This window comes from Amblyomma americanum, chromosome 7 (assembly GCF_052857255.1).
Source record: "Amblyomma americanum isolate KBUSLIRL-KWMA chromosome 7, ASM5285725v1, whole genome shotgun sequence".
In the NCBI taxonomy this organism is placed as follows: domain Eukaryota; kingdom Metazoa; phylum Arthropoda; class Arachnida; order Ixodida; family Ixodidae; genus Amblyomma; species Amblyomma americanum.
The window spans coordinates 134,064,909-134,091,400 of NC_135503.1; the positions used below are offsets into that span (position 1 = coordinate 134,064,909).

Consider the following 26,492-nt stretch of genomic DNA (forward strand, 5'->3'; position numbering starts at 1 on the left):
TATTTGCGTGCAGTACAGAGACAGAGCGATTTTGTGCGCAACAATAATACGACGAGCTAATCGTCCTGAATATGCGCGTGACACTTGAGGGACAAAGTAGTTGGGGGGAGTGGCTCTGAATGACTTTTGACCCAGACACATGCACCACGAGCGGCGGAAGGGTAGAAGGAGAGCCAGAGTCTAAGCACTGGCAAAAAAACTGTCAAAAGACTCGGAAGCAGTATACTTGGACATCGGGGCCTATGCCGAGCCAGGCAGGTTCGCGATTGTTGCGGTCGACAACGAGAAGAGGTTAATCATTAGGGCTTTAATCCATGCCAAGAACTCTGCGGAAGCGGAATCACTGGTCATAGCCATCAGGATCAGGACTCAAGACCGACAGGGCAAGCCATTCCATGTCGTGTAGGACTTAAGACAAGCCTGCAGGTACTACCTTGCTGGAGAACCTCCGGGAAGGGCGAGCTCACTATTAAGTACTCTCAAACTCGAACAGAATAACATGGACACCTGGTCACCAAGGCCTAGGCGGAAACGAGGTAGCGAATGATCTAGCCCAAGCTCTCACAAACCGGGAACATCCTCATCCCTACCCCATCCCCCTGCTAGGAGATAGGCTAGAACACCTTGGGCTAGAAAGAAGACATTTCTCACCGCCACACAAACAATTGTCCTCTTTAGTTTCCACTGACTGGAGGAGAATACAAACACAAATACAAGTCTTCACATTTTACGCAAGATCAGACCCACACAATACCCAAGTTACTGCCTTTTGGTGCGGAGCAAGCCCCACGCTCTACCATACACCTTGGGATGTCAGGCAAAATCGGAGAAACAATACCGCCACACCCGACACACAAGCAGTGGGAGGAGGCACTGGCCAGCGACAACCTGGAACAGCAAGCCTCGATCATCCAGCTAGTCCGTACGTCAGCTGCCGCCAGCGGAGCGCTGTACAAGAGGCACCGACCACTCGGCTCCAGCCAATTGATCGCCCAAATAAAAGCTGTCTCTCTCTCTCTCGACGTTACATTCCTTAACGGGCATCAATGTCGAAGAACACATGGGCCTACTTGCAGCTCGCCTGCATCCACAATGCAGCTGCCGCGGCCGTAATTTGATCCTAGTACATAAGGCTGATGGCCAACGCCGCGAGTTACAAAGAATATTTTCCCCTTGAAAGCCAAGAGGTTGGTCTGAGCCCCTACGCAGTTGCTGGTTTTCTGCGTGGAGTAAAAAGTAGAGAAATGGCCGGCGCTTATCTGTGCTGGGTATGTGGCTAAAACTCCTCAATAGCTGACTAAGTGTCAAAAACTCCGCAGAGGTACTCCAGCAGATTTTCAGGCATCTCATAATGACAATCGCGCGCTGCGCCATGCTGCACTCTCTCACGACACCGGGCCAGTAGTAGCAGACAATGCGCATGCTCCTTCAGTTCCGCTTGTGTCGTTCTCTCTCTTGGGCAGCCTTCCATGCACGCTACTCCGGATCTAAAGCAGCTTATTGGGATGTCGGGCATAGACAGCAGTTGAAACCGACGAACCCCATTGTTCTTGGGGGTGTTCGGCAACTATTTCTTGCCCTGCAGAAGTATGATGCGACGTATACAAGCTACGCCCACTAGGGAGTGGAGGGAAACAAGCTTTTAGGGGTTGACTGGCTTGAAGCGAAGAATTTTGAAACAAATGTACGTCAAGTATGGTGTCATATGTCACGTGATAAAATCGGAGTGACTGCACTTCATCCAGGGAAACGCTCAGTGGCCAAACTAATCTGGCGTCACGCGTGCCGTCGTGCGTGATGCCACATTTGTTGGTCCACTCAGCATTAACTTGGACGTGGCGATGTAGCTATGCTGCTAAAATGACACATAAACAGTCATCAGTGCAAAAGTGCTGTGAACACAGCAGAAAGCGATAGAAAAAATGCAAGAGCTCGTGCATAAACACGGAAATGTTCGTGCGGCTATCTATGAAATAAAGCAATTCATTAGGTCGCTGCCTACGAACCTGAACTGGATGCAGGGGCCTAATTATGAGTGAATTAAAGAGTGTGGCTGTAAATGTCAGGTATTACGGCACGGATGCAAACAGCATAAGCTACTGTCCTAGACTGCCGCTAAATATACGGCAGCAGGTGTTCAGGCATAGCCATGATAATAATACGCAGCAAGCTTTGACGTAGGACTCCTCTCACGTCTGAACTGGCGAAAATGTGGCGCTACAGGAAGTTTACGGTACCACATGTCATTAACAGGCTTCTGCATATACTCCTGCATGGCTCCTGCATATAACAGGCTCCTGCTTTCACAGGAACTTTCCAAAGCACAACCGTACTCCGTGTTGTTCCGGCCGTTCCTGCACATACCTCGGATACATTAGCATTCCTGAACCAGCCTGTGCTGTTTGCATGGTGGCAAAGCGTGTGCAGTTGAACCCGGTTCCTAGCCTTCCATTTCTATATCCAGGCAATGGGCTAAGCATATTGACGAAGTTGGTTTTCGATGACGATTAGGGAATGGATGCGGCGTGTGTGTGCATGGAAGTTTATAATACGAGCGTTGACATCTCTAAGTTCTTATAGACTAATATTGTAATGTGATGGCCAGCCGAAGAAAGCGACCAGATGATCGATGGCAATGAGGTGATTTTAATGGCCGCTGGCCTAGCGCGTGCGCTCCGTCCCGGGCTATTGCCAACTTCGTCTTCTTCGTCACACTACCCGGGGCCAACGAGCGATCGTCCCGATCGGTAGCAAAGAGACGCGCGAAGTGGTGGTGGGCTTCAGAGGATGGCGGGATAGGAAGCAGAAAGTGGTGAGGTACTGGCCGCCACGATGAAGGACATGGCTGAATGATTCCTGGCCCGCGAAGCTTCCTGGCCGTAGGTCACCAGGAGGCGACGGCCGGGGCCCCAGGACGCGCCGAACGGCATGGGCAGGGGAACAGTGTCGTCAAGTGTGGGCAGCGTCTCGGGTCGGTGCGGTCGGGTCCTTGCGGCAGGTTCAGTTCATCGTGCCGAGTGGTCTGGGCGGTGGACGGGGCGGGGGAAGAACGGCGAGATCGGTTCGGGTCTGAAAGGCTGGGGCACGGCCGGGCGACGCAGACCAAGAACTCACGGCCGACGACCACGGCTGACGCATGCGCCGAAGCTCCCGGACCAGGATGGGGATGAACTCCGCACCTCACACCAAATGTTACATGACGGCCAGCCGAAGAAAGAGACGAGATGATCGATGGCAATGAGGTGATTTTAATGGCCGCTGGCCTAGCGCGAGCGCTCCGTCTCGGGCTACTGCCAAATTCGTCTTCTTGGTCACAATATCAGCTTATAGTCACTGACGTAACTATGCTTAGCCTCACAGGGGACTTTCGCACTGCTGAGAGATGCTTGAAGCAGCGGATAAGTTTGGCACAAATACTGGTTTCACGCTGGTCTGTCGCTGGTAGTCGAAAATACAGCTTATTGACAAAACCGCCAATTAAGTGTTATATAGGTGGCTTCAGTGCACTGCCACGAGCTTGCACACTGGGGAAGCAAAAGAGTCACAAAGTCACATGTATCATTACGAACAAAGTACGGACACATCTTGCGCTGAAATATGTAAAAAAGCATGCGTTTTATGCTTATTAATAAGTTGTGAGTGTGAGTAGAGTTCGCAGATAGAAATAATTTGCGCATAATGAATACCTTCTTCCGCAAACAAGGGAACACAAAATGAACCTGGAAGAGCCCTAATGGTGAGCCCTAATGAAGGAATCAGAACGGTAATGATGGAGGCATATCCGGTGTATCGCCAAAATAACTGCGTGAAATGTTTGTATAATGATGCCATGCACTGACTTTTTTTTCCTCGTGCTTTCCTCTTCGTATGATGTTGCTTAACTCATGTATGTGTTTTGTCCAAGTGTACTTCCTTAGCCGCACGCTTCTATGCTGCCCGTGTGGTAAGGGGTCAGGGCTCCTCAAGGTGGTTCTCACAACTTTTACCTGCCCTCCTCGTAACTTTTTTTTGTTACGGAATAAATTTGAAATTTGATATGAGTAGTGCACATCAATGCGTCATCCCGCCAGAAATGAAAGAGGAAATAAAGAAAGCCTTAGAAGCAATGCAAAGGGAAAAAACAGCTGGTGAGGATTCAGGTAACGGCAGATCTGTTGAAAGACGACAGGGAGATTCTGGTAGAAAAACTAGCCACCCTGTATGCGCAATGCCTTATGACCTCGACCGTACGAGAAGCTTGGAAGAACGCAAATATTATCTTAATTCATAAGAAAGGAGATGCCAAAGACTTGAAAAATTACAGACCGATCAGCTTACTGTCTGTTGATTACAAGGTATTTACTAATGTAATCGCTAATAGAGTCAGGGCAACGTTAGACTTTAATCCACCAAACGATTAGGCGGGCTTTCGTAATAGATATTCCACAATGGCTCATATTCACACTATCAATCATATGATAGAGAAATGCGCAGAATATATCCAACCCCTATATATAGCCTTCATTGATTACGAGGAAGCAGTTAACTCGGTGGAAACCTCAGCAGTCATACAGGCATGGCGGAATCAGGGTGCAGGTAAGCCTTATATCAAAATTATGGAAGATACATATTGGAACCTTACCGCTCCCATTGTCCTCCATACAGTGAGCAATAAAATTCCAATAACGAAAGGCGTCAGGCAAGAAGACACGATCTCGGCAATGCTATCCACCGCCTGATTATACGAGGTATCCCGAGGCCTGAATTGGGAACAGGTGTGGATAAGAGTTTCATTTCATTTATTGATCCCTTAAAGGCCCGAAGGCATTACATAAGGGGGGGCGTATTGGTTTCCAACGGCGATGATGGGAACATGCATAACAATAAAAAGAACAAACATACAAACAAACATAAAAGGGGTTGTAGTCATATCAGGGTTTTCCAGCAAGTGATACATCATTTAACAAAGATATGTCAAGCAATACTCGCTACAAAAGAGCGCAGAAGTGATCAAGATTTATGTGAGGTGAATTTTTATTTTCTCGCGGAATGTTTTGTGATCAGTGCATGCAGCGATGTCGTTAGGCAGTGAATTCCATAGTGCTATTGCGTTGGGGAAAAATGAGTTGTTGTAAACTGACGTGTGGCCACTGATGCGTGCTATCGGGTTACCGTGACTAAGCCGGGAGGACGTTCGTAGTGGGGCTGTTAATAGAGCGTGCCGTGATCTTGTGTTATGATAAAATGTATGAAGTAAGCATAGGCGGAAAACGACGCGGCGTGATTCCAGTGTTGAGAGACGGAGGGACTGCTTGAGGGCGGTGACAATGGCTTCTCTTGAGTAACATGAAGTGATGAACCGAGCTGCACGATTTTGAATTGATTCCAATTCGATGGTGAGATACGATTGCCATGGGTGCCAGATGGATGATGCATACTCTAATTTTGGCCGCACAAATGTTTCATACGCGAGTTGTTTTATGTTAGGGGATGCAGATTTCAGATTCCTTCTCAGGTAATGAAGTTAATGAAGAATACGCATTTAATCTGCGATTCGCTGATGACATTCAATGCAATTCAATCAATTCTATTCATTTTATTTTACCAGACGGTTGGAAGGATATCTGGGCTAAAAGCTGTGAAATCACAGCTTGACATTGCCCAGACAACCTCTACAAGACAGTGCCGACATAGTTATTAACAATAGGTTAAGAGAAACAATTGAAAGATCTAGAATAGCAGATACTATACAATATTAACCTTGAGTAGTATTCAAAACACAAACAAGCTTAGTTTCTAAATATTATAGAAATAACCCAAGAACACATCATACATACATATTTGAATAAAACTGTAGATTTGTACAATCATAATTAAAATCAAGATAGCATACAGGTACGAGAAATAAAAGGTCAGTGAAGCAAACATATATCAGAAACGAGACTACTTATAGTTTGGAAAAGGATTCTTGAAGCTGTTTAAATGAAATTATCTTGGAATATTGAGGCTGATTTAGTATTTGTGGGAGGTTGTGCTGCAATGACTGAAATTTGTAGGTTGTGCGGAAATGCGGAATATGCCATAATTCAGTACTACGAGTAGGTATAACTGTTTTTTCGTGTGTAAGGATTGCTGTTTCTACCAAAAAGTTCTTCTGCTGAGTAGTTGAGAACAAGAAAGAACTCAAAATACGGAAATCATATATGTTATTAGCTCAGACGATTCTGTTTGAGAGAAATAGCATTGGGGTCGAGTGTAGGAACGAAACATTGGCAATATAGCGAATGGCCTTTTTTTGTAGTAAAAGTATTTTTTTAATGTTTGTTTTTGTTGTAAGCCAAATAAGGCTACAGTAATTTAAATGAGATGAAAAGAGAGCCTAATATATTTGCAGCTTTATTTTCGTAGGGAGAAGTGTTCGGCAACGAGAGAGTGCTCCAGTTGTTGCCGAGAGTTTTCTACAGAGGCTATGGACTTGCGAATCCCAGCTAAGATGACATGAAAAAATAACTCCTAGGATCTTATGTTCATGTAAAATATCAATTTGTTGTCCAGCATACTTAACAATATGGTTAAATTTAAGTGGCTTGTTTCTTGCCCTGAAAATAACTGCTTTAGTTTTTTTTTCGTTAACTTTTAGTTTATTCGACTGTGACCAAATATGGAGTTGTTCAAGTATTTCATTGGTATTGTTAATCAATTCAGCTTCAATGTGACTACAGATTAGAATGCTGCAGTCATCTACATAAATGACAAATTTCGCTGTTTGATTAATTGTAACAATATTATTTATGTAAGCATTAAAAAGAAGAGGTCCCAAAACACTGCCTTGTGGGACACCGCATGTAATAGGCAGAAAGGATGACCGCCTAGCGCATATGCATACACATTGGCTTCTTCCAGTTAAATATGATGTTATCAGTTCTAGCGGCTTCCCGCGTATACCATACGACGATAGTTTGGATACTAATATCTTGTGATCTAAGGAATCAAAAGCCTTTGTGATATCAATAAAGAGTGCTAACGTGTAAATATTAATTTCAATGTTTTCCACAACTGTCTCTTTTATTGTAAATAATGCTCTTTTGGTTGATTTGTTCTTCCTGAATCGAAACTGGGCTTCAGCCAAAATGTTGTGTTTGTCTAAAAACCGCGTGATGCGACAGGAGATAAGCTTTTCTAGTACCTTGGAGAATATGGGTATAATCGATATCGGCCTATAGTTTGATGTTAAGTTCCAGTCACCACTTTTATATATTATTGTCACTCTAGACTGCTTCATGCCTTCTGGATACACATCGGTTTCGAGCACAAGGTTATAGATGTGGACAAGTACCGACACAATAAATTCTATAACATACTTTACTGGCCCCACTTGCATATTGTTAACGTCTAACGCAGTGCTATTACTTAAGTTCATATTGGTCATATAAGTTTCTGTTTCGCTTGTTGGCTCCAAAAATAGGCTTTCCCTAGTTCTATTTATTTTTGAGCGCAGAATAGGAGTGGTGCTGTCCTGTGATACTACGTTAAAGGGACACTGAGGAGAAATTGAAGTTGCCTTGTATCCATAGAATAGCAGCTCCTGATCACAAAAACGCCACTCTTCCTGAAAACAAAGCTCTTGTAATGTAGAAAATAGCAAGAACCAAAATACAGGTATCGCCGCCACAGTCCAGTCTCGCAAGTACAAGCGTGACGACTTCCTAGGACAAGAGGCGCCACCTTGGAGGAATTTTCGTTACTTCACAGATATCACGAATCTCTGAGGCTTGCGAAGGAAGGTTGCACACCGCACCGCTAGCCGTCAGAAATCACGTGTGTTCATTTACGTCACGATTCACGTCACTCCGTTCTGTGACGTCATAAGAGTTGCCGTGGCGTCTTAAGAGTTCCCTGAATTTGAATCAGAGGGGCGGGAAAAACTTTTTCAACTTCGAATCCAAATTTCTTTAAATAAATGCATCTTTCGCGCCCGGACAAGCGGCAACAAAACCATGAAATGCCGAACTATCAGATTTTGCTAACAAAAAAAAAATTGATCGAGTTCTCAGTGTTCCTTTAACAAAGTATTCGTTAAACTGCTCTGCTAAGGCTTTGCCGGTTATCTCCTTATTTTGGCGGCTTATTTTTTCGGGCGAACGGCAGGTGTTTCCGCGGCTGAGGACGGTATTGATAATTTTCCAAGTGGTATCTGGGTTTCGGCGAGCAATATCAGAGAACACATCTTGATAGTAAGTTTTCTTTGCTCGCCTTAGTTCGGCAGTTAACCTGTTTCTTTTCATCTTAAATTCTTGTAGTGCAGTAGACAGGCGTGTGCGAAGAAAAACATTGTAAAGATAGTTTTTTATTTTTTATCATAGCCAGATGGGCACGTGTTATTCATGGTCTCCTGGCTTTTCTCGAAGGTTTAATAGTTTTAAGAGGAAAGTGCTCCTCATATAGTTGTACAGATATTGCCATAAACTGTGAATACGCATTGTGTGCATTTGTTATTCTGAATATTGGTGACCAATCATATAAACTAATAGCATGTTTAAATGATTACAAAGCTTGAGTTGTTGTGCTCTGCAAAGTGATCAACTTTTGAGGAACAGATTTACGTTGCGTGTCTAAATGGTAAAGCATAAAGACCGGACAATGATCGCTTATATCAGAAGTAATTGTTCCGGTAGGATTAATTACTGAATCCATATTTTTAATAAGTAAGTCAAGAATCAACGAGGTAGAAGGCGTAACGCGAGTAGGTGTTTTAATTAAATTTTTACAACCAGATGAGCTAATCAGAGTGACAAAATTATTTGTAGTAGCATTATCCTCACTAATATTAATATTGAAATCCCCTCCACAAACAAACCTGAGGTTATTAGTACAAATGTACTCAAGTAGTGACTCAAAAAAAGATAATAAATTTGGAACATTTCCACTTGGAGGCCTGTACACGACTGACAGCGGTTCATGTTTTTGTTTGAGGGTTAATATTTCAATGTCTTCAGTACTCTTTGTAAACTCTGGTACAATTTCGTAGTCAAAAACTGACCTAGTGTAAATGGCAACACCACCTCCTATACGATTAGGACAATTAAGAAAGTGAGTGGTGTATTCATCAAGGTGGATCATCGTAGAAGTTTCTTGGTACCAGGTTTTCGTCAACATAATAGTGCTAAATTGAAAATTAAATTTACTCAAAAAAATTCATAATATCATCATTCTTGTTAACAGCTGATCGGGCATTTATGTGAAGGAGAGAATTCTGCAAAGGTTTTCTGAAGTGAATGGACTGGTCCCTTGCTGGGTCACTGAGGAGATGAACTGCAAATCATGATCAATGAGTTAGACAGACAGAGCAGTGCGGTGGGTCTAAAAATTAACATCCAGAAAACCGAAGTAACGTTCAACAGTCTGGCCAGGGAACAGCAGTTTACAATTTGCAATGAAATGTTGGAAGTGGTAAAGACATTCGTCTACTCAGGGCAGGTGGGGACAGCAGATCCGCATCATGAGAGGGAAATAACTAGAAGGATAAGAATGGGGTGGAGGGCATATGGCAGGTTCTCTCAGATCATCATGAATAGCAGGTTACCAATATCCCTCAAGAGAAAAGTGTACAACAGCTGTGTCTTACCGATACTCACCTACGGAGCAGAAACGTGGAGGATAACGAAAAGGGTTCAGCTTAAGTTAAGGACAACGCAGCGAGCCATGGAAAGGAAAATAATTGGTGCCACGTTAAGAGACCGGAAGCGGGCAGTGTGGGTGAGGGAACAAATGCGGGTCAATGACATCCTAGTCGAAATCAAGAGGAAGAAATGGGCTTGGGCAGGGCATGTACGGCGCAGGCAAGATAACCGCTGGTCCTTAAGAGTAATGGAGTGGATTCCAAGAGAAAGTAAGCGTAGCAGGGGACGGCAGAAAGTTATGTGGGCGGAGGAGATTAGGAGGTTTGCAAGCATAGGGTGGGCGCAGATGGCAAAGGAGAGGGTTAATTGGGGAGACATTGGAGAGGTTTTTGCCCTGCAGTAGGTGTAGTGAGGTTGATGAGGATGACGATGAAACAGTTCTAAATGTGCGCTTAGTATGTACTTGTCTGTTTCTTTGCCTGGTTGGTTGCATTGTTCCTTAGTAGCGCGGTCAGCCACGAAAAGTCTAAAGGAGCGGCCAAACCGGTGTGGAAAACTAGTTCGGTCTAATAAGGAATGTTTTGAAATCTGGCATTCTGATTATTAAACTTTAGCAATTGCCTTTCTTCTTTCCACAGGGAGAGGATATTAGGGCGTATATACCGCGCTACGCAGAATTTAGAAGACGATTGTTTCTTCACTGCGCAAACAGAAAGGAGCGGCTTACTGTATTTTTTTTATTATTTTATGCCCCACACCAACACAATAAGACATCATTTCAGGCCTCTTTCGACGCGTTGTTTGCAGCACTCCTGAGCCAGCCTGAGATAAACAACAACTATGGTGACTGTAACTTTCCGATGGCACGGGACACTTATTGCGTTGAAGCTGGCGCAAGCACACGTTGAATTGTTATGTACTTGCAAAGATGGGATAACAAAAGGCGGGCACCGCTCTTGGCGATCCCGTATAGAGGGGGGAAGAACGGCATGAATTTCATGCCTTCAAGGAGGAAAATATTCAATTGCGGCTTGTTGTTTTCGAGCAATAGTTTCTCTCCACTGGACATGTATTTTGGGAAAATGTCCTCGCAGCTGCTGCGTATCTTGTAACCGAGGTCTGGTAATGTACCAGCCTGCCGTGCAGAACGTTATTCAAGTCAGAAAGAAAGTAGGCGCCCTCTGTAATGCGACCTGAATTATAACGTAATTCGCGCGAAGCTTGCACGAAATGTACCTAGGGGAGGAGGCTGGTACGATGTGAGGGCAGGGGAGGGGCATTGGAGGTACAGGGAACAGAGAAGTCATATTAATGTCGCCACAAATTTTTTTCCTTCAGATTACGCCAAAATCTCTAAAAACATCCTTACGTGACAGCTAACCGCCGCTTGAACGTTGTGTAAGAAAAGCAATATTGTCAGTTAGATTGCGGAGCATATATGTGTGCGTATCTGCGTAGCAGAGTTACAAGGTCAGTATTCATCAGGAAACGCCAAGTGCTCACCGGACATCCTCACCGGAGGTGGTTCAGTCTGAACGATAGTAGTGTCCAACAGTAAAAGCTATGTCAAAGCAGCAATAAGAATTTATAATACGGGCTTGTCGCACATATTGACATTAACTCGGATCCAGCTTGTGATAAAGCTTTTCTCGCACTTAATTCAGCTTAAGATTTCTGCACACGAGCGTCTCAGCGTGGCTGGTGCTCTTGAGCCTCCGGTCAGGCGTTTACACATGGTTCCTGATCTTCTTTGTGGCTTCTTCTACAATAACACATACACGGAAGAGTCAGGCTAAAGAAGAATTGGCTGACAAGTGTCACATATAGTGACTTTAGAGATTTAATTTTTCTGTTTCATCAATCTTTTTTTCAGTATGGTGTGCAGGTTCGGTGCACACGACTTAAAAGAATGCTGTTGCCGGCCGTAGTCTACATTCAATTTCCCCTGCAACTTCATATTCCGAGCTTTCGGTCGAATTTCGATGCAGGCGAAATTCAAGCGGCCCGTGTACAATGCGATGTCAGTGCACGTTAAATACGCCCAGGTGGTTGAAATTTCCGGAGTTCTTCACTACGGCGTCCCTTATAGCCTGAATCGCTTTGGGACGTTAAACCCCCATAAACTAAACTAACTCATATTCTCAAGCATGTGCAGTTTTTGCAAACATCCCCAACTAGAGCTATCTTTTGGCCACCGGCAGGGAACAACGCAAAAATTTCTCTGCGAATATTTTTAACTGTAACTGAGAGAAGATTAACAGTGCGACGGGATGGCAAACGAAGTTGTTGATACTTATGGCCGGTGAACCATATGCGCTGAGAAATTTCATTTGCTGAGTGATTACTGCACTTGCACCAAGCATTCAAAACCAAGCTTCCCAATTTTTGTCATTTTTGACGTTCAGTGCATGCCGCAAGTGGTGGCAGCCGGAAAACTAGAAGCGTTGGTTCAAATTTCTGTGCTTGAGAAAACCTGAGGCTTTTGCGAAGAAATACTTTATCTGTAGTTTGGGGTTCGGACGTTTTTCCTTAGACAGAACATTTTGGATATATTACAGTCTTAGAAAAAGGTTTCAGCGCCACTCGGCTACCGCTAGAAGAAACTAATCGCTTCTCAAAGGAGTCCTTATGTTGAGGTAATTCACTGCGCATCTCAAAGAGGCACACTTTTTGGAATCTGCTCGTAAGGAACAGCTGATTCTTAGTTTAAAACATGAAATCTCGATAAAACTGCTTGCAAGAGCCGCTGATAACTGCTATTCGTCTAAAAATTTATAGAGCTCGACTATACGGCATTCAGTATTTGAAGACTTTTAGCAAGTTTCGACGACCTCAGGCTCGTTGAGAACTTTGAGAGACTTAACATCGCAACTGTTGGAAATTTCGCCGAAATTTCAAAATTCAGCTGCGGCTATAATGATGGGGCAGCGAACTCAGTGGTCAGTCACAAAACGTAATATTAACTGAAGCATCATTGCAGAATCAAGAAGTACCCCTCGAAAGCAGGTGAGAAATTCCCATATTGTTGCACCTCAGTTTGGTCTAGCGTGTCCATCTGCCATCCGACCTGGTTACCTTTCTCCTGATTAAGAACTACCATGGAGGGAAAGTCATCTCGGAGTTGAATCATTTTTCAACTCCGATGTTGCTTAGGACATAGCAGTAAGGCTGTACTTGGGTAGGCGTTCGAATTCTTTTATTCTAAGATTAGGTTCACTTTGAGGATTAAACACTTCTATACCTCAAGCTCATTCATGTGAAGCTCGGTAGCGGATGGAAGAAGAGTCCAGTACTCCAGTGCTCTTCGTTATGAACCTAATTTTGTTTCACTGCTATAGCGCGGCGTCCACATATATTAATCCTGTTCAATGTATTTGAAGGAAGTAATTTGTTTTCAATCAGTACGGCCTGCGGAAGCAATATTGCTGCGAGCAGCTCTCTGCGCTCTAGGGCTGGTTGGTGGACGTTATCTCTGTGGAACATGACAAATTAGTGTGGGGAATAAAAACTAAATTGTCCAGCCCGCACCGCCTAAACCACAACGGGCTTTGTGCAAGACGACCGTGAAAATCAGCGATTTATGTTAACGTACGTTTTATTCTTTCATGTGTCTGGCTTGGTAGTTTCCGGCGGACACAAGCTGTATCAGGCCTCATAGCAGATGTTCAGGCTGATGACCTGAAAATGCTGAAAGAAAAAACAATGAACCCCTTTTGGTCTTTTATAGTTTCAGCGAACTCCGTGTGGTTAAGTTTTTTGTATACAACGCCGAGTAGTTCAACAGAAATAAACACTGCTGTGTCACCGTGCTAGAGTACTGCCCTACGCCACTGCAAATGGTGCTCTATACGTGACAGCCGCAGCAACTGCACCGAAGAGAAATATACCTTTTTGAGAAATATGATGCACTTCTGAGAACTTAAAAAAACCAGAGCCAGAACGTAATTCAAAACATGTTTTGCTTTGCTGTAAGAGAGAAAAGCCGGTTATTGGTGCCCAGATGCGTTCACGTTTGCTTTTCTGACACGAACACTATGTATTTCCCCCCTTCTCTGGGGGATGATATTATCCGCAAACAACGGCCATCCGTGAACGCAAAGCAAATTTAGCCCCGCTTAACTCGTTTCGCTTCTCCAGAGCCATAGATAGAGTCGAGAGATTTAGTAATTTCGCCGGCTGGGCACACCTAATAAGCTGCGCCTGTTGATGATGACGCCTACTCCGGCGTTCTCACTTCTCACCAAACCTTTCAAGCTGCCGTCATACTTTGCCAGGCGTGCGCAGCGTTTCAGTGGTGGGCTTGTCCTTGGAAGGGCTGTAATGCGGGCAGGCCTGCACGCTGCCTGCACTGCTCCTTTACCGGGTGTTTGAGGGCAGATTGTACGCAGATTCTAGCGCACCCAAGCGCCACCAAGCGGTTTTCAATGAAAGCAGCGGGTAAAGTAAGCGGCCGATGCCCCAGTAGGCATAGTCTTTAATGTCCGTCAGCGCATTCTTTCTGATCATGGGAAGCGCGCGCATAAAAGATAAAAAAGCATAAAAGATGGCTTTTTTATTTTTATTGCTGCATTGAAATAGTGCAGAAAAGACAAATCTGCGTATTCTTAAACCACAGAACACCAGTTCTGTGCAATGCAAGTCCACCATACCCCTGTACGTCCCCACCTTCCAAAACATCAAAAGTCTGGGAGGCACACACATGCGTACAGATAGGGGAGCCAGCTAGGCCGCTCTTCGAGGGTCGCAGATACTCCACGCATCAATGTGCACTGATCACGAAACAAAGATTTCGCCGGCTGTAATGCTTCGGCGTGGCTGTACATCATGCGGCTTTTACAGAGAGTAACTAGTTCAATCAACGTAAATAGATGACATGGCAGAACACAGTTTTTCTCTGCAGGCAAAAAAACGGATACTGTAGGGTGTGATTTCTATCTCCTTCTTCCCAGAAGAACATAGCATCATTGCACAGAATAAAACAATGGTCTCAAACGCATTGGACAGGCAGTAATTCACCGTCAATGGCACAAACATCTCTTTAACATGAAGCCATGCCTTCACAGGCATCTTCGATGTGTGCAGTTTAAGGAAGAACATCTTGGCAACAGAGGAGATGTACATTCGCCTAACACGTTGCCAAACACTGGTGATAAGGAACTCCAGAAATGGTTACCGATACAACGGTACAGGAAACAAATACTCCGTAAGTGCCTGAGTAATCCGCTTTCTACAGTGGCTGTGCTGTGCTCATCAGGCGTCTTAGTGCTCATTTGCCTTTCCTATTTGCACCGAGAGGACACATTCGTGGGGCGCGTTTATGGGGATTCCTTTACGAAGTTGCTGACGCCCATAAAAGATGGCGTCCACATACAACCCAGCAGGTGGCGGTTAAATTAATGATTGATCGCCCGGTGTCGCTCGGGAAGAGCGCGCAAGTGGCCGCAATTCCAAGATTTATATCCGCGTCCCGGGTGTCTAGTCTGCAAGATAAGAGATAGTGAGGCGGATGTTCACCACCTGCTGTGGGTTGGCCCGGCGCTGTAGCCGACTAGAATTCGGCACCTGGCGGCCGTGGGTCTTTCACCGAACAATCCGGATTCATATATCGCTTGGATACAGGGACCACATCATCGTTTCCTCTTTGAATTTATTATATCAACCAACCATTTTTTTTTTCATTTTTTAAGCATCTTCATCATCCGTCATTTCATACTCTTTATGCCTTGTGGCAATAAACATCGACTAAAAAAACGCTGTACTGTTTTGCCAGGAGAGATATGAGTACACCCAGGGAACTATTAACGTTTAGTAAAGAAAGATCAATTTTGCATATGTAGGCATTAACCCATTAGCTATCGCGTCGTACCCTAGATATATTGCTGATACTGTCACGGGTCGTTCGGACGACGCGGATCGAAGGCACAATGGGGACCAGGACCACAGGAGCAGGCGCTAGAGACCGGCCAAAAGGTCGCGGCCGGGCTCACGAGCGAGTTTTGCCGAGCTTCTACCTCTTCATCGCCGATCGGCAGCCCGCTGGTTGAAGATGACTTGAAGTGCAAAATCAAGAGAGAACAATAACACACACGACAATATATTGCTGTGGGTAGTTTATTGGCATTACAATCGCTTTCAGCGCACAAGACTGCAATATCGGGTTTATCTTTACTGCTAGCAGTGAAAGCGATATAACCACAGTTTCATTTCTGGCTTCATCGTTTTAGTGCCAAAAAGTAAAGAGTCCGTCCTGTAACATGCATAAAGCTACTCCAAATCTTTTATTCAACTACTTTTGTTTGCGCTAGGCATGGAAAAACAATATGATGGCGGAGAATAGAAGTGAAAATGTCAACCAACAACATCGGGCTTCGTATCCAGCAATTAAAGAAGTGCTTAGCTGTGACGAACTCTGCGTCAAAATACATTTCTGTTCACGTGTGTATTTGTTTTCTCCACCAGAACTGCCTGCACAAGCACAGCGCTACTTTTCGTGGTGTATTTAACCGGATTGTTCCTTGGAATGGCGCTAACCGTGTGGTTTCGTGGCTGTGACCCAGCATTGACTGGAGCTATTCAGAGCATCGATCAAGTAAGCTTCATGTCGCAGTGCGCTATTTTTTATTCATGTGTCAAGGCGTTTATTTGAAGCACAGGTCTGTTGATCTTGGTTGACCGGCGACACAACGGGCACACTCACAGGCGTCGTTCGAAAACCCCAGCTGCACTTCGTCTGCTTCTTCGTTGACCCGCTTGAACTCGTCCGCTTCATCGCTGCGCTGCACCTGTCGGTCCCATTACAATTACTCTCCCTCCGAAAAAGGAGCCATCCTGGCGACTTACGGAGAGGAGAGGATGGGCGGGTCATAGTAAGGCTTGAGGCGCTCAACGTGCACAGTTTCGCGGCCCCGGCGACGGTGGTCCGAAGAGGGAACGAGCGGCTCAACGATATAAGTCACCGGAGAAGTTTGGTGGACAACCCGGTAAGGTCCGTGAAAGCGAGACAGTAGTTTCGTGGCGAGGCCGGGAGTGGAGGAAGGCACCCAGAGCCAAACGAGGGCGCCAGATGGGTATGACGCTGGAGGGTCCGGAGAATCCCGACGGTGCTTCTGATCCCATTGTTGCTGTGTGGTGAAAGAGCGGGCAAGTTGCCGGCATTCTTCGGCATACAGGTGAGCTTCGGAGAGTAAGGTGGTCTCGGAAGGGTCAGGGTGATAAGGAAGGATGGTGTCCATGGTGGATGTAGGCTCCCGGCCATATAAGAGGAAGAAAGGAGAAAACCCCGTTGTTGTCTGAGTAGCTGTGTTATACGCGTACGTGACGAACGGGAGCACTTGATCCCAGTTGGAGTGGGCGGTGTCAACGTACATGGCGAGCATGTCACTCAGAGTGCGGTTGAACCGCTCAGTCATGCCGTTGGTCTGGGGGTGATAGGCGCTGGTGTAGCGATGAACGATTTGGCATTGCTTGAGCAGGGCCTCGACGGCGTCCGAGAGAAAAACACGGCCGCGGTCACTTAGAAGTTCTTTCGGGGCGCCGTGACGAAGAACAAGACTGTGTAGAATGAAGTGAGCGACATCGTTTGCGGTAGCAGATTTGAGAGCCGACGTTTCGACGTAACGGGTGAGATGGTCAACGGCAACGATGATCCACCGATTATTAGCCGAAGTAGTTGGAAGCGGGCCATAAAGATCAATGCCGACGCGGTCAAAGGGACGGCCAGGGCAAGGTAACGGCTGCAAAGGAGCGGCGGCGGGGTGGGGAGGTTTCTTGCGACGTTGGCAGGCGGTGCATGACCTAATGTATTGACGTATGTAGCGGTACATACCTCGCCAGTAGAATCGCTGACGAAGGCGAGCATATGTTTTCAGTACACCGGCGTGGCCGCATTGTGGAGCGGCGTGAAAAGAGGCACAGATTGTAGCACGGAGGTGTCGAGGGATGACCAACAGCCACTTCCGGCCGTCGGGGAGGTAATTACGGCGGTATAAGAGGCCATCACGAACGGCGAAGTGGTGGGCTTGGCGGCGAAGGGTCCGGGTCGAATGATGCGGCGAGGGAGTGTTCAGGAAGTTTAGCAGCGAGGTGATCCAAGGATCCTTCAGTTGTTCGGAGAGCATATCAGGGATGTTGAACGAAGAGAATTCGTAGGCACAGACGAGGGCAGAGGTTGACTCGCATGGGAGTGGTGAACGAGAAAGGGCGTCGGCGTCCGAGTGCTTGCGGCCGGAGCGATAAATGACGTGTATGTCAAACTCCTGGAGACGTAAAGCCCAGCGGGCGAGGCGGCCAGAAGGATCTTTGAGGGAGGATAGCCAGCATAGGGCGTGGTGGTCTGTGACGACATAGAAGGGCCGGCCGTAAAGGTAAGGGCGGAACTTGCCAATTGCCCAAATGATGGCGAGACATTCTTTTTCTGTGACGGAATAGTTTGATTCCGCCTTGGTGAGGGCGCGGCTGGCGTAAGCGACGACGTATTCCGGATACCCAGGCTTTCGCTGGGCAAGAACTGCGCCCAAGCCCACACCGCTCGCGTCAGTGTGAACTTCTGTCGGACAGGCGGGATCAAAATGGCGAAGGATGGGGGGAGAGACCAGCAGGCGGCGTAAAGTGCTGAACGCGGTATCGCAGGCGGGGGACCAAGACGAAAGGTTCGGGCTGCCGGCAAGAAGCTGCGTTAAAGGGGCGATGATACTGGCGAAATTTCGGATGAAGCGGCGAAAATATGAGCATAAGCCTATAAAACTGCGAAGGTCTTTTAAGGTGGTTGGTTTGGGGAAGTCAGCGACGGCGCGAAGTTTGGCTGGGTCAGGTAGAACGCCGTCTTTGGAGATGACATGGCCTAATATTGTGAGCTGCGTTGCACCGAAGTAACATTTTTTCAAGTTTAGTTGGAGGCCGGCGTCAGTAAGGCTAGTGAGTACGCGCTGAAGGCGGTGCAGATGGGAAGGAAAATCTTTAGAAAAAACGACAATGTCATCTAGGTAACACAGACAAGCTTCCCATTTGAGGCCACTGAGAATAGTGTCCATCATCCTTTCGAATGTGGCTGGAGCATTGCAGAGGCCGAATGGCATCACATTGAACTCATACAAGCCGTCTGGGGTGACGAAAGCGGTTTTCGGCCTGTCGTTCGCTGCCATCGGGACCTGCCAGTAGCCGGAGCGTAAGTCGAGGGATGAAAAGTACTCCGCTCCCTGCAAGCAATCCAGTGCGTCGTCGATTCGGGGTAGAGGATAAACATCCTTGCGTGTGATCTTGTTGAGACGGCGGTAGTCCACACAGAACCTGATGGAGCCATCTTTTTTCGTCACCAAGACAACAGGAGAGGCCCAAGGGCTGTGAGAAGGCTGTATTATGCCGCGCCGAAGCATGTCGTCAACATTGTCACGGATGACGCGGCGCTCGCTCGGCGAGACTCGGTACGGTCGCTGACGCAAGGGAGCGTGGGTACCAGTGTCAATTGTGTGAGAGACGGCCAATGCGCGTCCCAAGGAGGGCTGGGAAAGGTCGAAAGAGTTGCGGAAGCGGCAGAGAAGTTCCAAGATTTGGTCACGGTAAGCGGACGGAAGGTCGGGAGCGATGTTACGACGAAAGACGTCGATGGAAATCGGATCGGGCGCTGGCGCACAACAGGCTAAGGCAGTAACTGGGGAGCAGGCACGGGTAGCGGAGAACTCGGAAGCAAGAGCAGGGTCCAGTTCTTCAATAGAGCCGAGGCATTCGCCGCGAAGAACAAACGACGGGCAAGAAAATGGGTTGGTGACATAGATGGCGCAGTGGCCATCGGAAATCGAGACAACGGCGAATGGAATGAGGAGGCGCTGATGGCGAGTGGCGGCTGCGGTAGGTGTGAAAAGAACAGGGCCGCTGAGGAAAGAGTCGGGGCGGAGCGGAACGAGGGCTGAAGAGGAGGGAGGTATGTCGGTGTCGGCAGCTACCAGAAGCTTAGCGGAGCGCACAGGTAGGTCACGCAACGAAACATCACATAGGGGAGAAAGCTCAAGTTCCGCACGGGCACAATCAATCACAGCACGGTGGGTCGAGAGGAAATCGCAGCCGAGGATGACATCGTGAGAGCAGGCGGTCAGCACAACAAACTCGATGGTATAGGCGACGTCGTTTATAGAAACGCGGACCGTGCAGGCTGCGATGGGGTGGATGCGCTGAGAGGTGGCCGTACGTAGTGAAAAGTCAGACAGCGGCGTTGTCACCTTACGAAGTTTGCGGCGAAGAGCATCACTAATTACGGACACTGCAGCACCCGTGTCGACGAGCGCGAGAACGGGGACGCCTTCAACAGACACCTCAATCACGTTAGCAGGAGAACACGGAGGACTTAAAAAGTTCGCAAAACACGCAGTTCTTGCCTCCTGAACTGCGACAGTCAGTTTTCCTCTGGGAGAGGGTCCGGGCGGCGGAGCATCGGAGAAATGGAACGTCGACGAGGGGAAGGCGAGCGGCGAGTAGGGTGCTGGGAGCGATGTGTAGAGGAGGCAGAAGAGACATTAGGCAAGGGCGGCCCGGAATCGTAGCGGAAATTGCGCATGAAATCGCCAGAACGAGGAGATCGGTGACGGCAAAAGCGTGCGACATGGCCCGGAAGACCGCAGGAATAGCATATCGGTCGATTGTCCTCGGTACGCCAGGGGTTCGTAGGGTTTCGGCGGGGTCGACGAACCGGGGCCTGCGGCGGGGGTATAGACGGCGGTGGAGCATAAAAGGCCGGGCTGCTAGGGTAGGCGGCAGAGGTGGGCGAGCGCCGTGTACCGGTGACTGCTTCAGCATAGGTGAGCGGCGCTGCCACAGGAGGCGGTGGGGGACTGGATGGCAGAACTGCAGCGACCTGCTCCTGAATAACACGACGGATAGTGGGAGTGAGAGATGGCGCCAGGTCGTGCGGAGGGCAGACGGGGTCGGGAATGTGATGCAGCAGAGAAAGCTGGCGAGCGATCTCTTCGCGGATGAAGTCTTTAACCTGCTGCATGAACAGGGACTGCTCAGCAGACGAGCCACCAAGGGCCAAGCCAGCAAGACCCCCCGCAGGCGCGCCGGACTGCCGCGTAGATGCGCGTTGCTTGCGGAGTTCGTCGAAGCTTTGGCACAGCTGGATGACGGTAGCGACGGAGGTGGGGTTCTTCGCCAGCAGCATCTGGAAAGCGTCATCGGCTATGCCTTTAAGTATGTGGTTGACTTTATCCGCTTCGGACATGGAGGGGTTGACCCGCTTGCACAGGTCAACGATGTCCTCGATGTAGCTTGTGAACGTCTCGGAAGGGAGCTGAGATCGAGCACGAAGACGTTGCTCGGCGCGAAGCTTCCGGACGGCGGGGCGGCCGAAAACGTCGGCGAAGCTCGTTTTAAAGGACGACCAGGTGGGAAGGTCGGCCTCATGGTTGCGAAACCATAGATTGGCAACGTCCGTTAGATAGAATAGGACGTTGCTAAGTTTCACGGAATCGTCCCACCGATTGTAAGTGCTGATGCGCTCATAAGAGGCCAGCCAATCGTCGACGTCTTGGTCATCGGTGCCACTAAATGGAGACGGGTCACGCTGGCGCTGCACCCCGTGACAGAGTACGGTGGCAGGGATGGGCTGCGATGGTTCACTCGGACCTTCCGGCATGGTGGCGGAGACGAGGAGCGTTCCACTTCGAAGTTCCAGGATGAGGACCGGGACGGGAACCGAGGCACCTCCACCAAGTGTCAAGGCGTTTATTTGAAGCACAGGTCTGTTGATCTTGGTTGACCGGCGACACAACGGGCACACTCACAGGCGTCGTTCGAAAACCCCAGCTGCACTTCGTCTGCTTCTTCGTTGACCAGCTTGAACTCGTCCGCTTCATCGCTGCGCTGCACCTGTCGGTCCCATTACACATGATAAGAGCACAGAGCTGAGCTAATTTGCTAGCTCTGTCACTGCGAAACAAGCTACGCGCTCTAAGAGGCAAGGAATGAAATATGGGTTGAAGCCAAAAATACTTATGAGCAGCCTACGTATATTCATGAACTGGAGCAGCAGCTACCGTTTGCCAGGCGGACTTTTATGATAGTGACTGCTTCGCAGAAATAAAGTATAACATGATTATCAATGTCCGGAAATTTGGAACACACAGCTAAGATGACAGTTCACAAATGACTGGATTCACGTTTGGAATATTGCCGCCCTAGAACTGCTAACTTATTGAAAAAAATACGACCAGCTGCACCAATGACGGGTGTAATTCTCACTCAGGACCCCGTTCACTGCAGTACAATAATTACAGTGCGGCTGCGAGAGGGGCCTCGATTTGATAGCGCCCAGCGTGAGCAGTTTCCTCTGTCACAATCTCCGACTGTTTAGCTCTAAATGCCATCTACGTCACAACTGATACTATTTTAGAGCAATAGCTGTACTAGATGCAAAAGTCGATCTCCGTGTCGGCACGATCCTTGACCTTGACTGGCCTTGATAAGCCGCTTAACAATAGCTTTAAGTTAAATTTCAGATGTCCAAATATAACTGACCGCGCCCGACACGATGGCAACCTCCAAACTAAACCTGGGCCACTGCCAAAATTTGTCCTTTGTGATTTGCAAATGCTTTCGCAGTATAATAGGTTTAACTAAGCTAAAGCCGCAGGGTGTACCACATCTACCAAAAGTACACGTGCCTCATGTCCACCATGGTGACCAGCCCTGTGACCCTTGAGCTTTGAAATTTCGCCTCAAATTAGTATCGTAGAATCGGCACGACTGTCAGGTCACGTGACGTGACATCAACGTATGGCGCGTATATAAACCCCGCGTAACCAAGCATGCCTCATTAGCCACCAAAGAAGCGGAGCGGGGACCGTCTGTCTAGCCATGGCAGAGCTATCGCTCGACATTTGGGTATAACCGTGGTTAAACCCTGCATAGCTTTTTTTTTGCTTACTGGACCGTTTTAATAATATTTACTCTTGTGGTATGGCCACGAATGCACTGTCACATATCCTTGCCCGCGTATATTATTTAGACAGACTGCTAGGAGCGTTAGATGAAAAGAAGGTTAAATGAATTTGCCGACTAAGACTCAACAACACTGCACCTTTGACTGTCATCTTGGTAGTAGTCGGCTTTCGGTTCGTACTTATTAAACTGATTAAATATTTATAAAACTTCCGTACTCATTTTTATCTCTGTTTAGAAAGTTTTCTCCATACAGTTCTCCAACCATTCCGTAAAATGCTGTTCCATTTATTTCAATAGCTTTTAAACGTGTTTTCTCGATGTTTTTAGTTTTCACAAAACCCATGTTAAACGCACATTTCACCCTAATTGCTCTGAAGCATTCTTGTGCTAACCATGAATTTTTTTCTGTTACTGCTTCAGTCTCGCTTTATATGGAAGTACTCATAATTATACGGTTGAAAAATATCAAATTCATGCTATACCCTCCATCGGCATTAGACTTAGTGTATGCTGAATCTCAGCTCACGTGTGCTAGCGCGCTTCAGAAATCTTGATGCGATGACCCGTCAGAACCTTATAGAGATCAATTTTTGGTTGACGCTGTTTGAGTTGATAAGTGATAAGACAAAAAGTATTTAGACAAACATCGCATGCGGGAGGTCCACGGTTCGATGCTCAGTGCCGCCGGGCACACGCCAGCGATACATTAGGTACAAGCTTTCCCCTGGCATGGTGCTTAGCTCATCAGGGGTGAAATGCTTGGAAAATGGGTCTTTGACCCCACCTTTGGTAATCGAAAATACCTTCTGTGATGGAGCTCTTTGGCCAAAGATGCCCTTGCGCCATACAAATTTATAATCCACATTTAGGCAAACAAACACTGATACCAGCACGTATTACCCCGAATGCCTGTTGCAATTCTTCCCTAATATATTTGATGATTGCATTTTGTAATGTGTCCCTGTCACCATGAACTCATGTGGGCTTGTGAGTGAAGTTGGTGGAAGTATTATATTCCAGCTCTTCACACAGCCGAGTTTTAAGAGGAGCAATAACAAGCAAATTGACACTTAAATCGCCACCAAGTAGAAGAGCATATTTGTTGTCGCTAATCCAAGTGAAGTACGCGCCAGAAAAAGGAAAAAGTTGGCAATTTTTCCACTAGGTGGGCGGTACACTGCGGGAAGAGGGATTGACTGTTCTGCACAGAAACCTCTTTATGGCCTTTTGATGTGCAGGCATATCTTCTGGGATTTCAGACCACGTCTTTTTTTACACATCCGTCTCAATAAATACGTTGGCTCACGAAGAACGAGTTATCTCTAAGCGTATTTATGATAATAAGAACAATAGCAATAATCAATGAACCATTCAATTATACCACACTTGTTGCTAGGTGCGCAAGATGCTGATGATGATCAGGTACATTGATTATTAACACAATACTGGGGGAGGTGTAAAGAGAAGTGATACCGAGCAAAAATAACGCCATCTCTCTTGGCGTATACATAAGACTTTTAAACTTGGCCTGTGGCATAACCAGCATTAATTGTGAATAGGCAGGAAAGAACACTAATATATCTTCTCGGAAACACCCAGTAGAGCACAGGTGTCAACTAAGTTGTATAACGATTGATAAGCGGGTTCATGTTTTTTTTTATCTCAACGTTCTTGAACGAACGTTAATCTGAAACGCTCGTTCGGCGTCTTCTTTTCTGTCAGATTTTGCCGCACTACATCAATACCAACCTCATACATGTGCCTGGATTTACCGGCCTCTTTCTTGCGGGCATCGTAAGCGCCGGCACAAGGTATTTATTACGTTGTACATCACTCTTGCTTTGGAGGTTTGTTCGCGTCTTAAACGGTAGGGCCCGCCAGCTTTTAGTTCAGCTACTTTTTCCTGTTGGTGATTAAGCCGAGCATTAGCGTTTAAAAAACCAGAGCATGTGCTTCCCACTCTATGTATGAATAACTGGTCGAATATTTTTAGGCTCCAGTTTTCGTTTCCGCGAGATTTGTAGCAGCAGGTTAGGGCACTAGACGACCACAATTCGCCCGCCCGGAAAGAACCCTGATGCAGTTCCAACTCCTTCGTCTGCTGCCATTGACAGAAACGCCAAGATGCCACTAGGAGCACACTTCATAACAGCGAATAAGGCACTCACTCTTCTGTGATCATACGAGAGTTTTGGGGATTTTAAGCACAGCCGTGAGCAAAAAAGATTATCACACGTGACGTGCTACCAGACGATGAGATGACCAAGCTCTCCGCTGCGGTTACAAACATGGCGATAACGAAAGTGCCAGCCGTCTTTCCAATCCGCAGTGGCGCGCCATCTGCTCCGGTGACGCCAATTGTGCTAATGGTTTTACAACACACCTGTACCTGTCCCAGGCCAAGGGATAAAAAAGGAGCTTTTGGGAAAAACCAGTGCTAAAGCATACTGAGACATTTTTTGCCCCATTATGCAACTGATGACACCGTGGATAACATAGAGCAAAAAGCACGTGAAAGCTATTTTGCCTTATTTTTAATAAAACGAAAAGCTCAAACGAAAAACATGTTCTCCTCATCGCTGTAGCCTGTACTGCAGCGAGATCTTCTGGAACCAATTTTTTCAGTGCCTGGCAGCATTCATGCATTTAACAAACACCTAAGAGATATAATCGAAAGTTAACACGTATTCGCACGGAAACTAGGCCCAGAGGGTGGCGCAAGTTAGCTCCTGTCGGCACTCCCTTGCCCGCGCCGCCGCATCCAAACGTGCAGCCTGGAAATCAAGGGGGACATCATTGTTATCACACGAACAATAAGCAAAAAAAAATTCACAGATGATCAATGTTATTCACGCGGCAGAGTGTGCGTTACCGTTAGTGTTCCCCCTGCAGGTAGCAGGCGCTGCCGCTGTCGGGTCCAGAATGGGAGCGGGTGGCGTGATCCAATCTGAAAATCACCGTGTGGCACGCCGTAACCCATCTTCCCTCTGCCGATCCACTAAAGTGATAACAATGTGATATGTCGTAAACCCCCTTCCCTCACCCTATCCCTCGACTCTGTTTAGAGGCCGGAGTGTCCCTTTCGCCAGCCGTCGCTTCCCACGCTCTCTTCCTGTTTCCTCTCTCACTTCGCCTCATCTTACTTCCTCTTCGCCGAAAGTGGAGAGGGGATTTTCCTTTCATTCCTATTCTTCCTGCCGACCGAGGCTTCACACGCCAATACCGGACACTTTCTGCGATAATGCTTGTTCTAATGCTAACGCATAAACGTTGTAGCCGCAGGCACCGCCCGCAACTCTGGCTGCGATCTTCTCAGATGCGAAAATAAACGACGCTCAGGTCGTGCCTGTATAAAAAAAAACATTTTTAGCAGATGGGTCGATTTGTGCCGACCAATGAAACCGTCCTCGTCTGTTCCACCCGATCCAAACAAGAAGCTGGGCAAAGGCGCTGCCTCTCAACGGGTGTGACGCGTATGCAGTCGGCCTCGCATACGGAGATTCTCCTTCTGCCGTGTAAATACCGTTTAAGGACTCATTATCTTCACCTATTTCTCTTGCGCCGTCAGCGTCATCGTGCCAGTATCTTGCGAAAGAGGATTTTGGAACTGGTCAGTCCCGACCTTCGGGCCGCCGGTGCAGCAGGCACCCCTCCTAGTTCCCATCGAGCTGCGTCTATGGAGACCCTCCACGTAGAGAACAGACCAGTTACAGCGCGAGCTCTCTTCTCTATGCGCTCTTACTTGACTCTACGACATGACTTGCTTAGTGCGAGTGTGGAGCAGCGGTGGCGGTGCGCGCGCATGGAGGCACCATGCCTGTCCGTCCGTCCCCTCCGCCCTGTATGTCGACGGACGGACGGAGAGACGGACGGATGGATAGACGAATGGATGAATCTTTCTTTTAAAACAGTGTGGTGACAGTTGCCACCATGGGCGGCCTTTTTTTCTTTATATTTGTTACC

The 26,492-nt window shown here is 47.3% G+C and overlaps 1 protein-coding gene across 1 annotated transcript in view; it reads left to right on the forward strand.

Annotated features, from left to right (window-relative positions):
• The window catches only part of LOC144098081 (sodium-coupled monocarboxylate transporter 1-like), a 149,527-nt gene that overhangs the window by 35,175 nt on the left and 87,860 nt on the right, over positions 1–26,492 (forward strand). Inside the window, exons 7-8 of the mRNA XM_077630635.1 lie at positions 16,059–16,188; positions 24,252–24,340. Of these exons, the coding sequence (XP_077486761.1) occupies positions 16,059–16,188; positions 24,252–24,340 (219 nt within the window). The remainder of the gene's footprint in view (positions 1–16,058; positions 16,189–24,251; positions 24,341–26,492) is intronic.